The 13,570-nt window shown below is 42.4% G+C and overlaps 1 protein-coding gene across 1 annotated transcript; it reads left to right on the top strand.

Annotated features, from left to right (window-relative positions):
- Positions 1-547: 547 nt before the first annotated feature.
- Positions 548-13,369, top strand: man2b1 (mannosidase, alpha, class 2B, member 1). Its single transcript, XM_075463956.1, has 23 exons — positions 548-668; positions 915-1,017; positions 3,565-3,738; positions 3,819-4,012; positions 4,668-4,800; positions 4,889-5,034; positions 5,211-5,410; positions 5,524-5,644; positions 6,125-6,203; positions 6,468-6,577; positions 6,786-6,893; positions 7,095-7,211; positions 7,930-8,112; positions 8,404-8,501; positions 8,644-8,764; positions 9,020-9,138; positions 9,268-9,369; positions 9,541-9,628; positions 9,852-9,932; positions 10,325-10,549; positions 10,917-11,066; positions 11,254-11,356; positions 12,529-13,369. The coding sequence occupies exons 1-23, from the start codon at positions 555-557 to the stop codon at positions 12,630-12,632; spliced, it is 2,973 nt and encodes a 990-aa protein (XP_075320071.1). The 5' UTR covers positions 548-554; the 3' UTR covers positions 12,633-13,369.
- Positions 13,370-13,570: the final 201 nt, after the last annotated feature.

Genomic DNA, 13,570 nt, shown 5'->3' with positions numbered 1-13,570 from the left:
TTTAGACAAAAAAAAAAGAATCTGAAAAAATGTCCATATCTTTTTAAAAAAGTATTCTGGACAGGGGTTCTCTCCCTAACATGCATGTTAGGTTAATTAGTGTCTCTAAAAAAAAAGTGAGTGTGAGCGTGTGTTTGATTGTTTGTCTCTGTGTGGCCCTGTGATGGACTGGCCCCGCCTCTCGCCCGATGACCGCTGGGATAGGCTGCAGCCCCCCCACCCCCCACCCCCCAATTACCTACCGAAATAAGCAGCCTTTTGCAGATATAATATATTTATAACTATATTTTGTTAACTAAAAATAAAAAAAATCCCGCAACTCCAAAATGTACCTTTAAGAAAAAACATTTTGCAGGACAGTTTTATTTTTCTCCCTCGAAGTGATCCATCTCGCCGCACTGATTACTCTTTGTCACCACAGTGCTGCCTGATAGTCTGAGCTGAGGGTAAAATTTATCCCTCACTGTTTGAACATCCATGTGGAATTTTTATTTCACGTGACCGAAGTTGATATATATAAATAGGTGTCATATGATTTTGGCTTATTTTTCAACATGGCGGTCATGTCTCAGCACCTGACGGGTGCTCTCCTTTTTACTCTCCTCGGCGGAGTTTTATGTTTTCCTCTCAACCAGGACAGAAAAGACAGCGTGACCTGCGGATACCAGGTTAGCTGCCTTCAGCGTTTAATGTCTCCGAGTTTGTTTTACGCTCCAGCTGCTAGCTGAAGCTGCTATAGCTTGTTTCAGTCTCCTTTTTATGCGCTGTCAAATTGTTTGAGGAAGTTAATGTACTGGCAAAGAGAGAACCGAAAGCGAGTTTGTTTCTGCAATGGCTCGTTTTACCAGCAGCCGTGCAGTGGTCGTCTTGTGTAATAAACTATCTGTGTTGAGGGAGTGCGTTTGTGTTTACAGTCATGCCACGAGACCAAGCCCAACATGCTGAATGTCCACCTGGTACCTCACACACACGATGATGTAGGCTGGCTCAAGACTGTGGACCAGTACTTCTATGGAGGTTAGTCTGCACCTTAATGCCACACTCACACACTGTGAATTCACTGTAATAAGCGTGTTCTGTATACATTTATTTCAATGGATTCTTTCCAAACATAGTAAGCTTAGTAACTGCTCTGCTTCTCACATGTACTTGGATTTATGTGTCATTCAATTAAATTCAATTAATTTTTATTTATATAGCGCCAAATACAACAAATGTCATCACAAGGCACTTGGGTAATAAAGTCCAATTCAAGCCAATTGGAATTCAATTAATTGTAATCATAATTATTCATCAAATAATCCAATTCGTTCATATAGAGCCAATGCAAAAACAATTTCCTAGCTAAGAAAACCAACAGATTGCACTGAAACTTTTTTTTTTTTTTCATTGTAGACATGTAATGTTTTTCTTTCTTGGTCAGCTTCATTTTATTTGTTTCATACACTTTTTTTGCAATACTTTTCAAATAAGTTGGAATAAGAGCAACGGGGCTTGTAATAGGGTCCAAAAGTAATGATGTCAATTCAAACAGGTGACGCTAAAAGATTACTTTAGTCCCGACATAGTGCAAAGGCAGTATCTATTAAAGGCAGACTCTTTGAGGAGCAGAGATGAGCAGATGATCTCCAGTTTGTCAATCGATGCATGAAAAAAAAAATCATTGAAGTGTTTAAAGACAATGAATTATCTCCTTCTTAACTGCGTGCTATCATTGAACCACTCATAGGATGGAGAAGAATTTCACTATGTAAAGGGCAAGAGTGCAAACCTTGCCCAAGAACCGTCATAAATCAATAGCAGATAAAGCCATTCTTTAGATCAGGGGTCTTCAACGTTTTTCAGGCCAGGGACCCCCAAACTGATGGAAAGCTGGAGCAGGGACCCCCCTACTATTTATATGCCATACAATTGTGTTTTATATTTAACGGGGCCTAGTGCCGTGTATAAACATAGCTACTCTGTTATTGTACATTCAATACTAAGCTATTCAAATAATACACAGGTTAATATATTCATGTTTTTATTTTAAGCATGTGCAAGGTACAGGGTGGCCGTGCCACTGCCATTTATAAACAAACATCTTGCATACAACACTGAGCTATTCAAATAATCCACAGATTTTAACTTTAAACATGCATGTAGATGGGACAATGAATCCTCAAACCATCTGTGGATGGCACACGTTTGCACACAATTTGTGAGAAAAAACCGTTTGAAAAAAAAAAAAAAAAAAGTTAAAAATGGTCTAATCAACCAAAGATTTCGCGACCCCCCCTGCAGTAACTCCGCGGACCCCCTGTTGAAGACCTCTGCTTTAAATGTTAGTAATGTTGAAATATTAGTCAGCGGCAACTTTGAATTTTCTGGGCTCTGAGGCAAAAGTCCAAAAGCCAGGCTTTGGGGTGGTGGCTGTATCAGTGCCCCTCAGGATGAAGTCTGTGCAGTTTTCAACCACACGATGCGAGACCACATTCTGCAGACATGACGATGGCCTGGCCGTAGAGGATGAGGGTAGGGGGAATAAAAAAATAACCAACAAATAAGACAAGCCCGGTGGGTTTGCAGGAAAAAGCACCAGCGTTTTTCAAATTTTTGCCTTTTTATTTCAGTTTCGTTTTACCGGCGTTTTATCGTCTCATCCCATTTAATCAATGTCATTGATTGTTCGGTTGCCAAATACTTACCTGACAGTAAGTATCGACGTCTTGTGAGGGATCAGCAGTGTTTTGTTGCTCCTTCAAAGTGGTTTCGTGTCTGTTGGTCCTCCCATGTAGGTTTACACTTTCTTTATATGTCACTGAAGATTTGGGCTGTGATTTTGTGTCAGGGTTTAACCTGAATATGATGTTAAGCTGTAGCTGATACAAATCTTGATCTGCCACTGAAATGAATCAGTCGTTACATAGAGGTTCCACATACCTCGACTTATTGGCTCCTGAGAGACGAACCCCTGACTTTAGTCCAGGTGGTTGTGCACCCGAATGACTTTGTTGTGAAATATTTGAGTCTGAAGTTGACTCGAAGAAACACAGGAAGCATCAGATTGCGCCTGACAGATTAACGTGTCAAAGCTATTGCTAAGCAAGCTTTCATTAGATTAGTTCTTTCAGTGACGAGATAACTACCTTGTTTTCCCAAAAATGCTGTTTCGTGGCCTTAAAAAGAAAAATTGCCACTCTGACCCCCTCAGAATAGCCTTTTTAAGTTACTGAAAATTACATGTACGTCTGTCAGCTGTCTCAACAAGCAAAAACAAGAGACATTTTACAACTTTACTACCATTGTGTGACAAACTGGCATATTTCATCCCGTGTTTTGGTTTTTTTCTACTATGAGCCTGTGTGTAAGCACTAGGAACTGAACGTTATGGCCGAAAAAAGTTTCAAATTCATTTCTCAGTGCTTTTGTTGCCGTAAAAGCTCCAGCACCAATGAAACACTTGATGAAATGATAAATGAATGTGAATACTGACAGATTTTCTACGCAGAGAGAGGATTTTTCCTGAAATTGTGACCCCAGCGTTACGGAATCCCGTCACCTTTGTCCTCTGTCTGTGTGCAGATCATAATGAAATCCAGCATGCTGGCGTTCAGTACATCTTGGACTCTGTGGTGGACCAGTTATTGAAAAATCCAGACAGGAGGTTTATCTACGTGGAGACGGCCTTCTTCCACCGCTGGTGGAAGCGGCAGAGCTCCAGCATGCAGCAGACAGTCAAACAGCTGGTTAATGAAGGTACGTCAGCTCCTTGTGTTCGGCTGCATTTCCTCTGACCGTGTTTAATCTGCATCCTGACTAAACGCGTTGTCCTTCAGGTCGTTTAGAGTTTGTAAATGGCGGCTGGTGTATGAGTGACGAGGCCGCCACCCATTACAGTGCCGTCATTGACCAGATGACCATGGGCCTGAGGTTCCTTAACGAGACTTTTGGACTCTGCGGTCGCCCACGCGTTGCCTGGCACATTGACCCCTTTGGTCATGCCCGTGAACACGCCTCCATTTTTGCACAGGTACCTTAACTTGAAGCAAATCCATTCAATAGAATTTTAATCAATATGTTAAGTCTATAAGATTAATAAATATGGGAATCAAAAGAAATAATATCAATGCATAAATCAGATTATATAGTGCAATAAAAGAATAAATGCAGAGCAGCTTTTACTCGAGGAGAGTTTATTTTTTTGTTTATCTCAGGAGATGTTTTTAGATGAAGAAACATATAAACTACTATCAACTAATCTTAATATTTCTATTTATTTCACATTTATTTTATCCGTTAAATAATCAATTTATATGTTTATTTATGGAGGTATTGGTTTGATAAAATGTGTCATGGCATTCATCTCTACAGGGAATTCTGCTTTTATTTTTTGTCATTGTAAAGAATTGTTTTTAGTTACTGATTAAATCATCATAACAAGATTTAACGGCAAGACAAATTCATGCAGAGAAAAACGTCTCGACGTTTATCACCGAAGTTAACTCGCTGCTGGCTTTAGCTCGATATTCACCGAACAGATACGATGGCGTCTGTAAAGACGTGAACAGTTATTTTGAAAGACGTGGCTTTATTATGAGGTGTGATGTGTGAAATGTATAAACCGTGTTGGGAACCAGTGAAGCCTGCGAGCCGGGCTTCACTCTAACCCGTGCGTGTCGTTCCAGATGGGATACGATGGCTTCTTCTTTGGCCGTTTGGACTACCAGGACCGAGCTCGCAGGATGCTGAACAGGGAGCAGGAGCTGCTGTGGAGAGCCTCCGACAGCCTCACACCACCGATGGCCGACCTCTTTACTGGTAACGAAAACAGCCCAGCTGGATTACTGTGTGCTGGATCACTGTAAACCTGAGCTGGCTTGTTAACCTTTGCCCCTCTTACCGACAGGAATCCTTCCCAATGGGTACAACCCTCCTTCGGGATTTTGCTGGGACCAGCTCTGTGATGACCCGCCAATCAGTGATGACCCCGATCTAGAAGACTATAACGTTGATGATGTGGTGCAGCGCTTCCTGTACGCTGCCAACAGTCAGGTTTGATACACACTCCTCTATATATTCAAAAAAAGTATCAGTACCTTATATTGTGGAGTTATGCTTATTTTTGTCCTTTGTCGTTATTCACAGATTTGCTAAAATAGAGTCTGACAGCAGACCATTTCATGTGTTTGGTTACGTTTTTCGTTAGCTCTATATCCCCCTTCCCTCAGGCTAAAGTGTATAAGACCAATCACATCATCATGACAATGGGCTCAGACTTCCAGTATGAGAACGCCAACCTGTGGTACAAGAACCTGGACAAGCTGATCCACTACGTCAATGCCAAGCAGGCAAATGGCAGCAAAGTCAATCTAGTCTATTCCACTCCGTCCTGCTACCTCCAGGAGCTGCACCGAGCAAACCTCACCTGGTAGGAGAATCTGCTTACACCACAATTAGTGTCCAAAATGTAGCCAGAATAACTGCATAAAAAAGAGCAGTCTTGTGTATTTTGAGGTCAAATATATGCTCTTTTCTGTCCAGGGCTCTGAAGACAGACGATTTCTTCCCCTATGCAGACGATGCTCATGATTTCTGGACCGGCTACTTTACGAGTCGTCCAGCACTGAAGCGCTACGAGAGGATTAGCAACAGCAACTTGCAGGTGGGCACCGCACATATGGATTCATCGGTCTAACAAGCCAAAATCCTTATCGTACATGTAAAACTTTGTTTGTGGTGTATCTAATTGATGGAAAAAGCAGAGAAGATTCCCATTTTCATGTTTTGTGTTTAGCTCCATTCAAGTTTATTTGTATGGTGATGAAGTCGTGTAAAGTTGTCTGATTGGAGAGTTGTTTGCATGAGCAATTAAATTTTGCTTCGACAATTAACGACGCATGAAATGAAGTGGGTTTAATTACACCCAACATTGGCTGTTAATGAGCGGCGTTACTTTTGAGGCCCGTCTTTCATTCATACTAATATGAGGCGGATGTTTTTTTTCCCTGTTGTGAGTTAAGTTTGGGATGTTGCTCCTGAGTACGCACGATAATGTGCTGCAGTCAGCAAGTGTTTAATTTTAATTTCATGCAGTTAGCACGTTGTTATGCTAGCCATTAGCACATTGCACATTATTTTACAGACATGTAACCAGCTGGAGGTCCTTGGCGGTTCAGCTTCCAGGAACGGACCTTTTGGAGAGGGTGACAGCCAGACTTTGAGTGAGATTTTTCTTTCTTTTATTTTACTGAGGATGTCTCTCCACTGAGGTGGGAGGTCAGTGCGCTTCCTCCTACCGACTATACGTCACGTAGAATAGATTATTTTTCAAATGCTACGTGATAATGACTGTCCACCTTTACTAAAACATAGTGTCCCATGAGGAAAACGATGCAGGAAATTTTGATTGGGAAGTTATGACTATAACTCTGGATGTCACAGAAAATACAAATCCAGACAGTCAACTTAAAGCCACACGTTTGCAGGGAAAGCCATGGCTGTGGCCCAACATCACGATGCAGTTTCAGGCACAGCGAAGCAACATGTGACGAATGATTACGCCAAGAGGCTCGCCAACGGGTGGCAACATTGTCAGGTAAGCTGTTATCTTGCCGTTACGTGCTCCATGTAATGTCACTGTTATTAGTTTTCATTTCTTGTGCAGTAAAGTGGGCATTTCTTCACGTGAACTGTTTATTTTTGGAACAGTTGTAAACATCGCTGGTGACATTTTATCCCAATAATTGTTTGGCTGTTTTGTTTTTCTTTTATATTGCTTTTATGTCCATCATTGTGTCCATTAGGTTTTGGTCAGTAACAGTCTGGCTGCTCTCAGTGGCTCCTCTGCTCAACGAGTCTTCTGTGATAACCTCAACATCAGTGTGTGTCCTCTCACTGAGTCCAGCAAAAAGGTGACCCAACATACACGGATTTAATGTCGACCCAACTCTAAAAGCTGCACCTCTCACCTTTTCGATGCATTCAGCGTGAAAATAAACAAACTAAATCAATATCAATCATCATCATCAAGCAAACGAGATATGAATCATTTTTGTTTAAGTCTTTGCTGATGCTCACCGGTCTCTCTGTCTCTGTGTTTTTCTCTCACTTAGTTCACAGTCAGTGTGTACAACCCTCTTGCTCGGCCTGTTACTTTGCCCGTGAGGCTGCCAGTCAATGGAACAGCATACACCGTAACAGATGCTAAGGGGACGTCAGTGGACTGTAAGGTCTGTATGTGTAACCGCATTAAAGTGCCTGTATTATGCTAGTTTACAGGTTCATATATTTTACTTTGGGCATCTTTTAGAATACGTTTACATTCTTCAGTGTTTGACAGAAAACTGTTACTGCCCATTGCTGCAGTACCTCCTGTCACCCTGATACACTCTGAGTCTTAATTTAGCTGCCAATTAAAAAAATGATGGTAAAATACTTAATTAAAGGCTGAATAAACTGGTGTGCAAATAAGGGTTTTTCAGGCAGTTCAGGGTATCGTTTCCTTTTAAGAGAGAAACTTTCTTCAGTGTTGACCTTGTAATTCAACATTTCATATGTACAAAAAGAAATATGGGAAAGAACGGGAAAAACCCACAAAGGCATTACGACATCTTTAAGGCCCAAACCTCCACCTCACCCCTCAGAGGGGCCGTTTTAAGGCCTCAGTGAACCTACCTTTGATTCATCTAAAGAAACTGTCCTAATGGTAGTGCAGTGCACCAGCAGCTCAGGAGGAAGGGCGGTTGTTTGCCAACCGTAGGGTCGGTAGTTTGATTCCTGGCTTTCCCGCAAGACACTGCACCCTACATTGCTTCTGATGCAGCCACTGATGTGTAGTAACACTGTACCGAAGAGGTTCTGAATAAAACCAAAACAGGAGGACTGATATGAGTATCAAACAAAAACCTGGAACTACATGATAAGTTTTCTGTGTTTGCATGTTGGAAGGTAGTTCCCGTGTCCAGAGCCACTCAGGAGGTGAGGAGGAATCGAGGCTTTGCCGTCAACGAGTTGGTGTTCCAGGTTCAGGCTCCTCCGCTGGGCTATAGCACCTACTCTGTGTCCGTGCTTCAGAACGGGCCGCCGCCAAGCTCCAGACAACACGGTGCCCCCACTGTGATCCAGAACAAGGTCTTAGCACTGCATAAGCATATGCTCATTTTGATGCTATCGCCGCATTTCATGCTCAGGGCAGCCTTGTTGGCTTTTAAAGTTCGGGTTTGTGAGATTCCTTTGGCGTTCTGAGTCAGAAATCTGACCTCAAGGGGCATTCCAGGTCATTTTTCTGACAGGGAACTAGGAAATTCCAACTTTGGAGTTAAATTTAAACCCACCAATGTAAAAAAAACAAACCGGAAAATGAAAAGGCAGAAGCTGTATCTGTATTCCCTTCTGAGAGTGATTTGTGTCCATGTGCTACAGTTCCTGCGGGTGACCTTTGACCCAGATACCGGCCTCTTAAGCAGCCTCAGCAACCTGGAGACCAAACAGAGCATCAAACTCACACAGAATTTCTATTGGTTAGTGTTTCCTACAAAACAGAAACTTAGAACTCTGAATAACACAGAATAGTGAACACAATCAGTTTGTTTTTTGTTTTAAGCAAAGACACCTGCAAGTAACTGTCATACATATGCTTACACATTGTGTTACACAATTCAGGTACAACGCCAGTGACGGTAACAACATCTTGAGTATACAGCCCTCTGGAGCTTACATCTTCAGACCCAACTCTTCCACACCTTTCATCATCAGCAGAACCGCCAAGACGGAGACCGTTCAGGTAGAGAGTGAGCGGCGTCTCAGCTTTGTTCACTTTCCCTTGGATTGCGTCGCTTCCAGTTTCTCTTAAACTCAAAACCGTGAAAAAATAACAACTTTATCTTCTAGTTTTATCTTGACATTTGTATTGATTTAATTTAGTGTTATTTAAAGAAAAGCAGGGTGATGTTTTAAATGCTGTTCAGATCACTGCTCAGCAGTCTGTTAAAATGCTCTTGCAGTTTACGTATAATTCTGTGTTCCCCTGCCACTCCAGACCTCAGTGGTGCAGGAGGTGAGGCAGTGGTTTGCCCCCTGGGTGTCTCAGGTGGTTCGTCTCTATGCTGACAGCAGAGCTCTGGAGCTGGAGTGGACCGTCGGACCTCTGCCAATAGAGTGAGAGCGAGCTCGTCATTACATGTGGAATTAATGAGTCGCAGTATGGGGATGCCTTCAGTGCTGCGTTCTAATTTGTTTTGTATTTCAAAATCCATGACATCATCTCACACGCTCTTCCTCCATCAGTGACAGCCTGGGGAAGGAGGTGATCACTCGCCTGGACACCAGCATCAAAACATCTGAATTTTTCTACACCGACTCCAACGGCAGAGAAGTGCTGCAGAGGAAGTACGATCAAGTCCTGTTGATCAATATATTTGATGGATGTTAAAAGATTTGTCAAATTTAACTTAAGATTTTGCATTTTAATTAACGAACATTAATCCCGCTGGCGTTGCACTGAATAGGTGTATGAAACTTACTGTTAGAAGATCACTGCATTGGTTTTGTTTCCAACAGGAAAGACTTCCGTCCTACTTGGAACCTGCGGCAGTCAGAACCTATTGCTGGAAACTACTACCCCATCAACTCTCGTGCTTATATCAAGGTGTGCTCGTTTTCCACTAAGTTGTTGAGTATCCCTTTCATAGAATTAGAGGTATTCTTGCAAAGAATTCATTTAAATTAAAGCTTTGTAATAATATACTGTATATATATTACTATTTCTATACATCATTCAAAGTAGACTTTGGCTGTTTTTCTCTTTGTCTTCCATCGTTTACTTATCATCTCAATTTTCATCCTTGTGGTTGGTTTGCATTTGTCTTCAGGACGATTTGGACCAACTCACTGTGGTGACAGATCGCTCTCAAGGAGGAGGCAGCATCCAGAATGGTTCTCTGGAGATCATGGTAAGACACAGACATGGTGAACAATTTCCCTGCCAAAAGAACACATTGTACCGATTCTGGTTAGACAATCAGTGTGTGTGTTAAACAAAATGGTGGACGCAGCTTTGCTAATAATAACACCACCTCTCCCACAGATAAGCCCTTTTCCAGTACTTTGCTATTGTTACAAAGTTCCCAATGTGACGATTGTTGAGTCAGTTGTGATGATGGTCATGGAGCAACATGGATATGATATTGTAGGACCAGTAACAACAAAGTAATAGAAGATAACTCCTTGTTATCTTCCTAATCCTTGATCAGACTGAACAGAGTGACCCAAGCACACTTTGGTCTCTCATTTTGTTTCTCTCAGTAAACATACGCTGATTTTTTTTTTTCTCACTCCCCCTCAGCTTCACCGCCGGCTGCTGTACGACGACGTCCGTGGTGTTGCTGAACCGCTCAACGAGTCTTCTTCCATCTACCCAGAGGGGCTGGTAGTGCGCGGCCGCCTCCTGCTCTCCCTCAATCGTCCGGCCAGTGCTGCTGACACACACCGCCCCCTGGCCCAAGAGGTTGTGCTCCAGCCGCTGCTGTCATTTACTGATGGAGATCTGAACCCAAACACTCGGCTGGAGGTTAGTGGGAGCAAGAGAGTATGATTAAGCCTCATGAAGTTTCTATACACTTCATGAGGCTTCCTTGAGGGGGGGGGGGCTTAAAGTGAAGCCCTGTGTGGATCGTCACTGATTGTTTCCAGTGTGAACTCCTTTGCTGCTGGTGGTCATTATAACCATTTCTGTGCTGTTGAGTACTGACAAACTCTCAAAGGAGCTGAGCTGGGTTGCCTTTCATTATCATTGCACAAACCTGTTTTCAGAGTCAGCATGTTGTCAACACATACTCAGTAATTACAGAGAATCTGACCTGACTGTAACATGAAATGTGTGTGATAGTCCTCCAGCAGATCAAAAATGCTGATTTTGATTTTCTGTCTGTTTTTAGTTCTCAGGGCTTCAGGCTGCGCTGCCCCCTGCTGTCCACCTCCTGACACTCAGTCAGTGGGATAAAGACTTGGTGCTGCTGCGACTGGAGCATCAGTTCCAGAGCTGGGAGAGCAAAGTGAACTCACAACCCGTCACTGTGGACCTCCAGGTTAGAGATTCAAAAACATCCTCTCTCTGTCCTTTTCAAAGGACGGTTAATATGAGGAGCAGCGGTGAAGCGATTACATCATCCAGTGATTACTTTGCTTCAAGCCTCTAACAATGATAAGATTAGCTTGTTTCTCTTTGATTTGGATAATAAACCAGTTGTATCACTCTGTGTTCTGTCTGTGCAGAAGCTGTTTTCCACTCTGGATGTTCTGGGCGTGTCCGAGCTGAACCTGTCAGCCAATCAGTGGAAGGATGAGATGAGACGTTTTGAATGGACCCCTCAAAAAGGTTCGGCTCACCTCCACCCATCATTAAATTAGCCCTAAACATACTGGGGTAACATATGAACACAGATTCGCTTCGTCAGGTTGAGGTGTCCCTGAACAACAGCGTTATCTGGGTGTTATAGTCCGGTTTTGAGATCTATTTTGGGCCAGAATACCATGTTTAGGTGCAAAAGTTCGTTTTTGGTCAGATTAATAATAATTGACTTTTTTGTTTTCTAGTTTCGGAAACACACCGGGTGTGTTTGCAGCCAGCTGCAGTCATTGCAAACCAGGGTCGAACAGAGAGGGGAAAAAAAACATCTAGAAAAAAGGAATCTTACCAATATGCTTTCTCGTACTCGTTGTCTCCCGGATAAATGGCTGGAATAGCGTCAGTCTTGTTTTTTGTGGCGAACACAGCCGTTGCAAGAGTGAGGGGAAAGAGGAGTCTGCCTCACGTTGTCCCGGTCAGCCAGACCAGGGAGCTCTGGTGGCATGCGCTGCCTATGAATGTGAAAAGCTCAGGATTCTTGCATTCAGTGAGTGAGAATTACCAGCCGTGATCACCATTTTACTACTTTACGGTTATTATATTATGAGCAAGGCAGTTGGTTTTGGCGGGCCACTCTGTCAAGGTTCAGTGGTAAAGAGGCAGCACGGTCCCAATATCTGCAGCAACAAACCATGGCCACCCTGGCTTAGAAGAAACACATTAAAATAATGAGGGTGGTGACTCAAAGCAAAAGTCCTCAGCCATAGTTTTGATGGGTGACTTTGCTTCCGATTTTTCTTGTAAGCGGCTTGATCACGACCGAGACATTAAGACGATCACACAAACAAGCAACATAAAGACAGGCTGACTGCCGCGTTATACCCAACAAGACACGTGCCTGTCCATGTCAGCTGGTCAGTTTGATAGTCTTATTTTCTGAGCACATATAGTTAACCATCCGATTCATTTATCTATGTGGCTCCTTTAATTTTAGCACCATTTAACGGCTTTATCATAATCTAGAGGGTATTTTAATGGTTTTATGAGACTCGTTGTCGTTCTTCTTGCTATTATGTTCGTATCTTTTGGGAGGGGGTCTTTATGAGTGCTGCATGGTTTGGATGCTAACAAACCAAACTGTTTTTGGACATTTATAGCGATGATGTGCACTGTGATTTGGATTGGCTGTATGTGTTTTTCAGAAGAGAAGCCGCTGCCGAAGACGTCTGAAGACCCCTCTGTGTGGGAAGTGGCCTTGAGACCAATGGAGATCCGAACTTTCTTAATCAGGGTCAGCTTTAAATAACCAGAACCCTCATGCTTCAATTTTTTTTTTTTTTTTTTTTTAAAGACTACGAATGAATTAGTCTCGGCCGACAGCTAGGAGCTGCTTGACCACAAGTTCTAAAAAATTTTAAGAAAAATGAATTTATGAAAAATGACAATTTGCACACTGCTTGTGTTTAGTATGAACACAGGAACTGACATCACCACTCATTTAATCAAAGCTATGGCCTGAAACTGGACAGGGACTTCAACACGTGTAAAGAGGTTTGTTCTTCCTTTACAAAGAAGCCAGTTTAGTCTTAAGATTTTTCTTTTTAAAACTTCTCTACTTGGTGTCACCGGATGTCTACCCACAGTTCTTGTTTGAGGCAGACATCATGTGTAGAACACAACGTCTTTTCTTAAAACAATCCATATTCAACACAGCTGCAGAGCTAATGGACACTCTTGAACAGCTTTCAGAATTTAAAGTTTGTTTCAAACAGCACAAAGCCTTTACGGTCTCGTCTAAAACCTGTTCTCTCTTGGACTTCTTCTGCACCCTGAAAGTTGCAGAACACGTGCACATTTACAAACTGTTTTAGGGAAATCAAATGTAGCATTTCCATCTCTGGAATTTTAGATGTTTTTTTTTTCTCTGCAAACCGCTGCCAAATTGTGCCGTCTGACTGATCTGTGCAATACGTGTAAATACTTTGAAAATAACTTTCTTTTGTACAACCAGCATCTGATAATAAAACTGATTTTACTTCGTTATTTCCGTGCTGTCACGAACCCTCTGCATCATCACAGGGAAGCTGCTTTTCCTTTCCCATAATTGACTTCAGAGTTAATGTGCTGTTGTTGGAGATCGTTTCAAACACAGTGACGTGCGACTCTCCAGCAGACTCTTCTGAAAATGACGAATGCAGCATTGTTATTTTTTTTTTTCTTTAGGGGTGCAGATTTCTTTTTAAA

Source organism: Odontesthes bonariensis, chromosome 4 (assembly GCF_027942865.1).
Source record: "Odontesthes bonariensis isolate fOdoBon6 chromosome 4, fOdoBon6.hap1, whole genome shotgun sequence".
NCBI lineage: Eukaryota > Metazoa > Chordata > Actinopteri > Atheriniformes > Atherinopsidae > Odontesthes > Odontesthes bonariensis.
The sequence above is the reverse complement of the archived record's forward strand: the minus strand, read 5'-3'. Positions and strand labels throughout refer to the sequence as shown.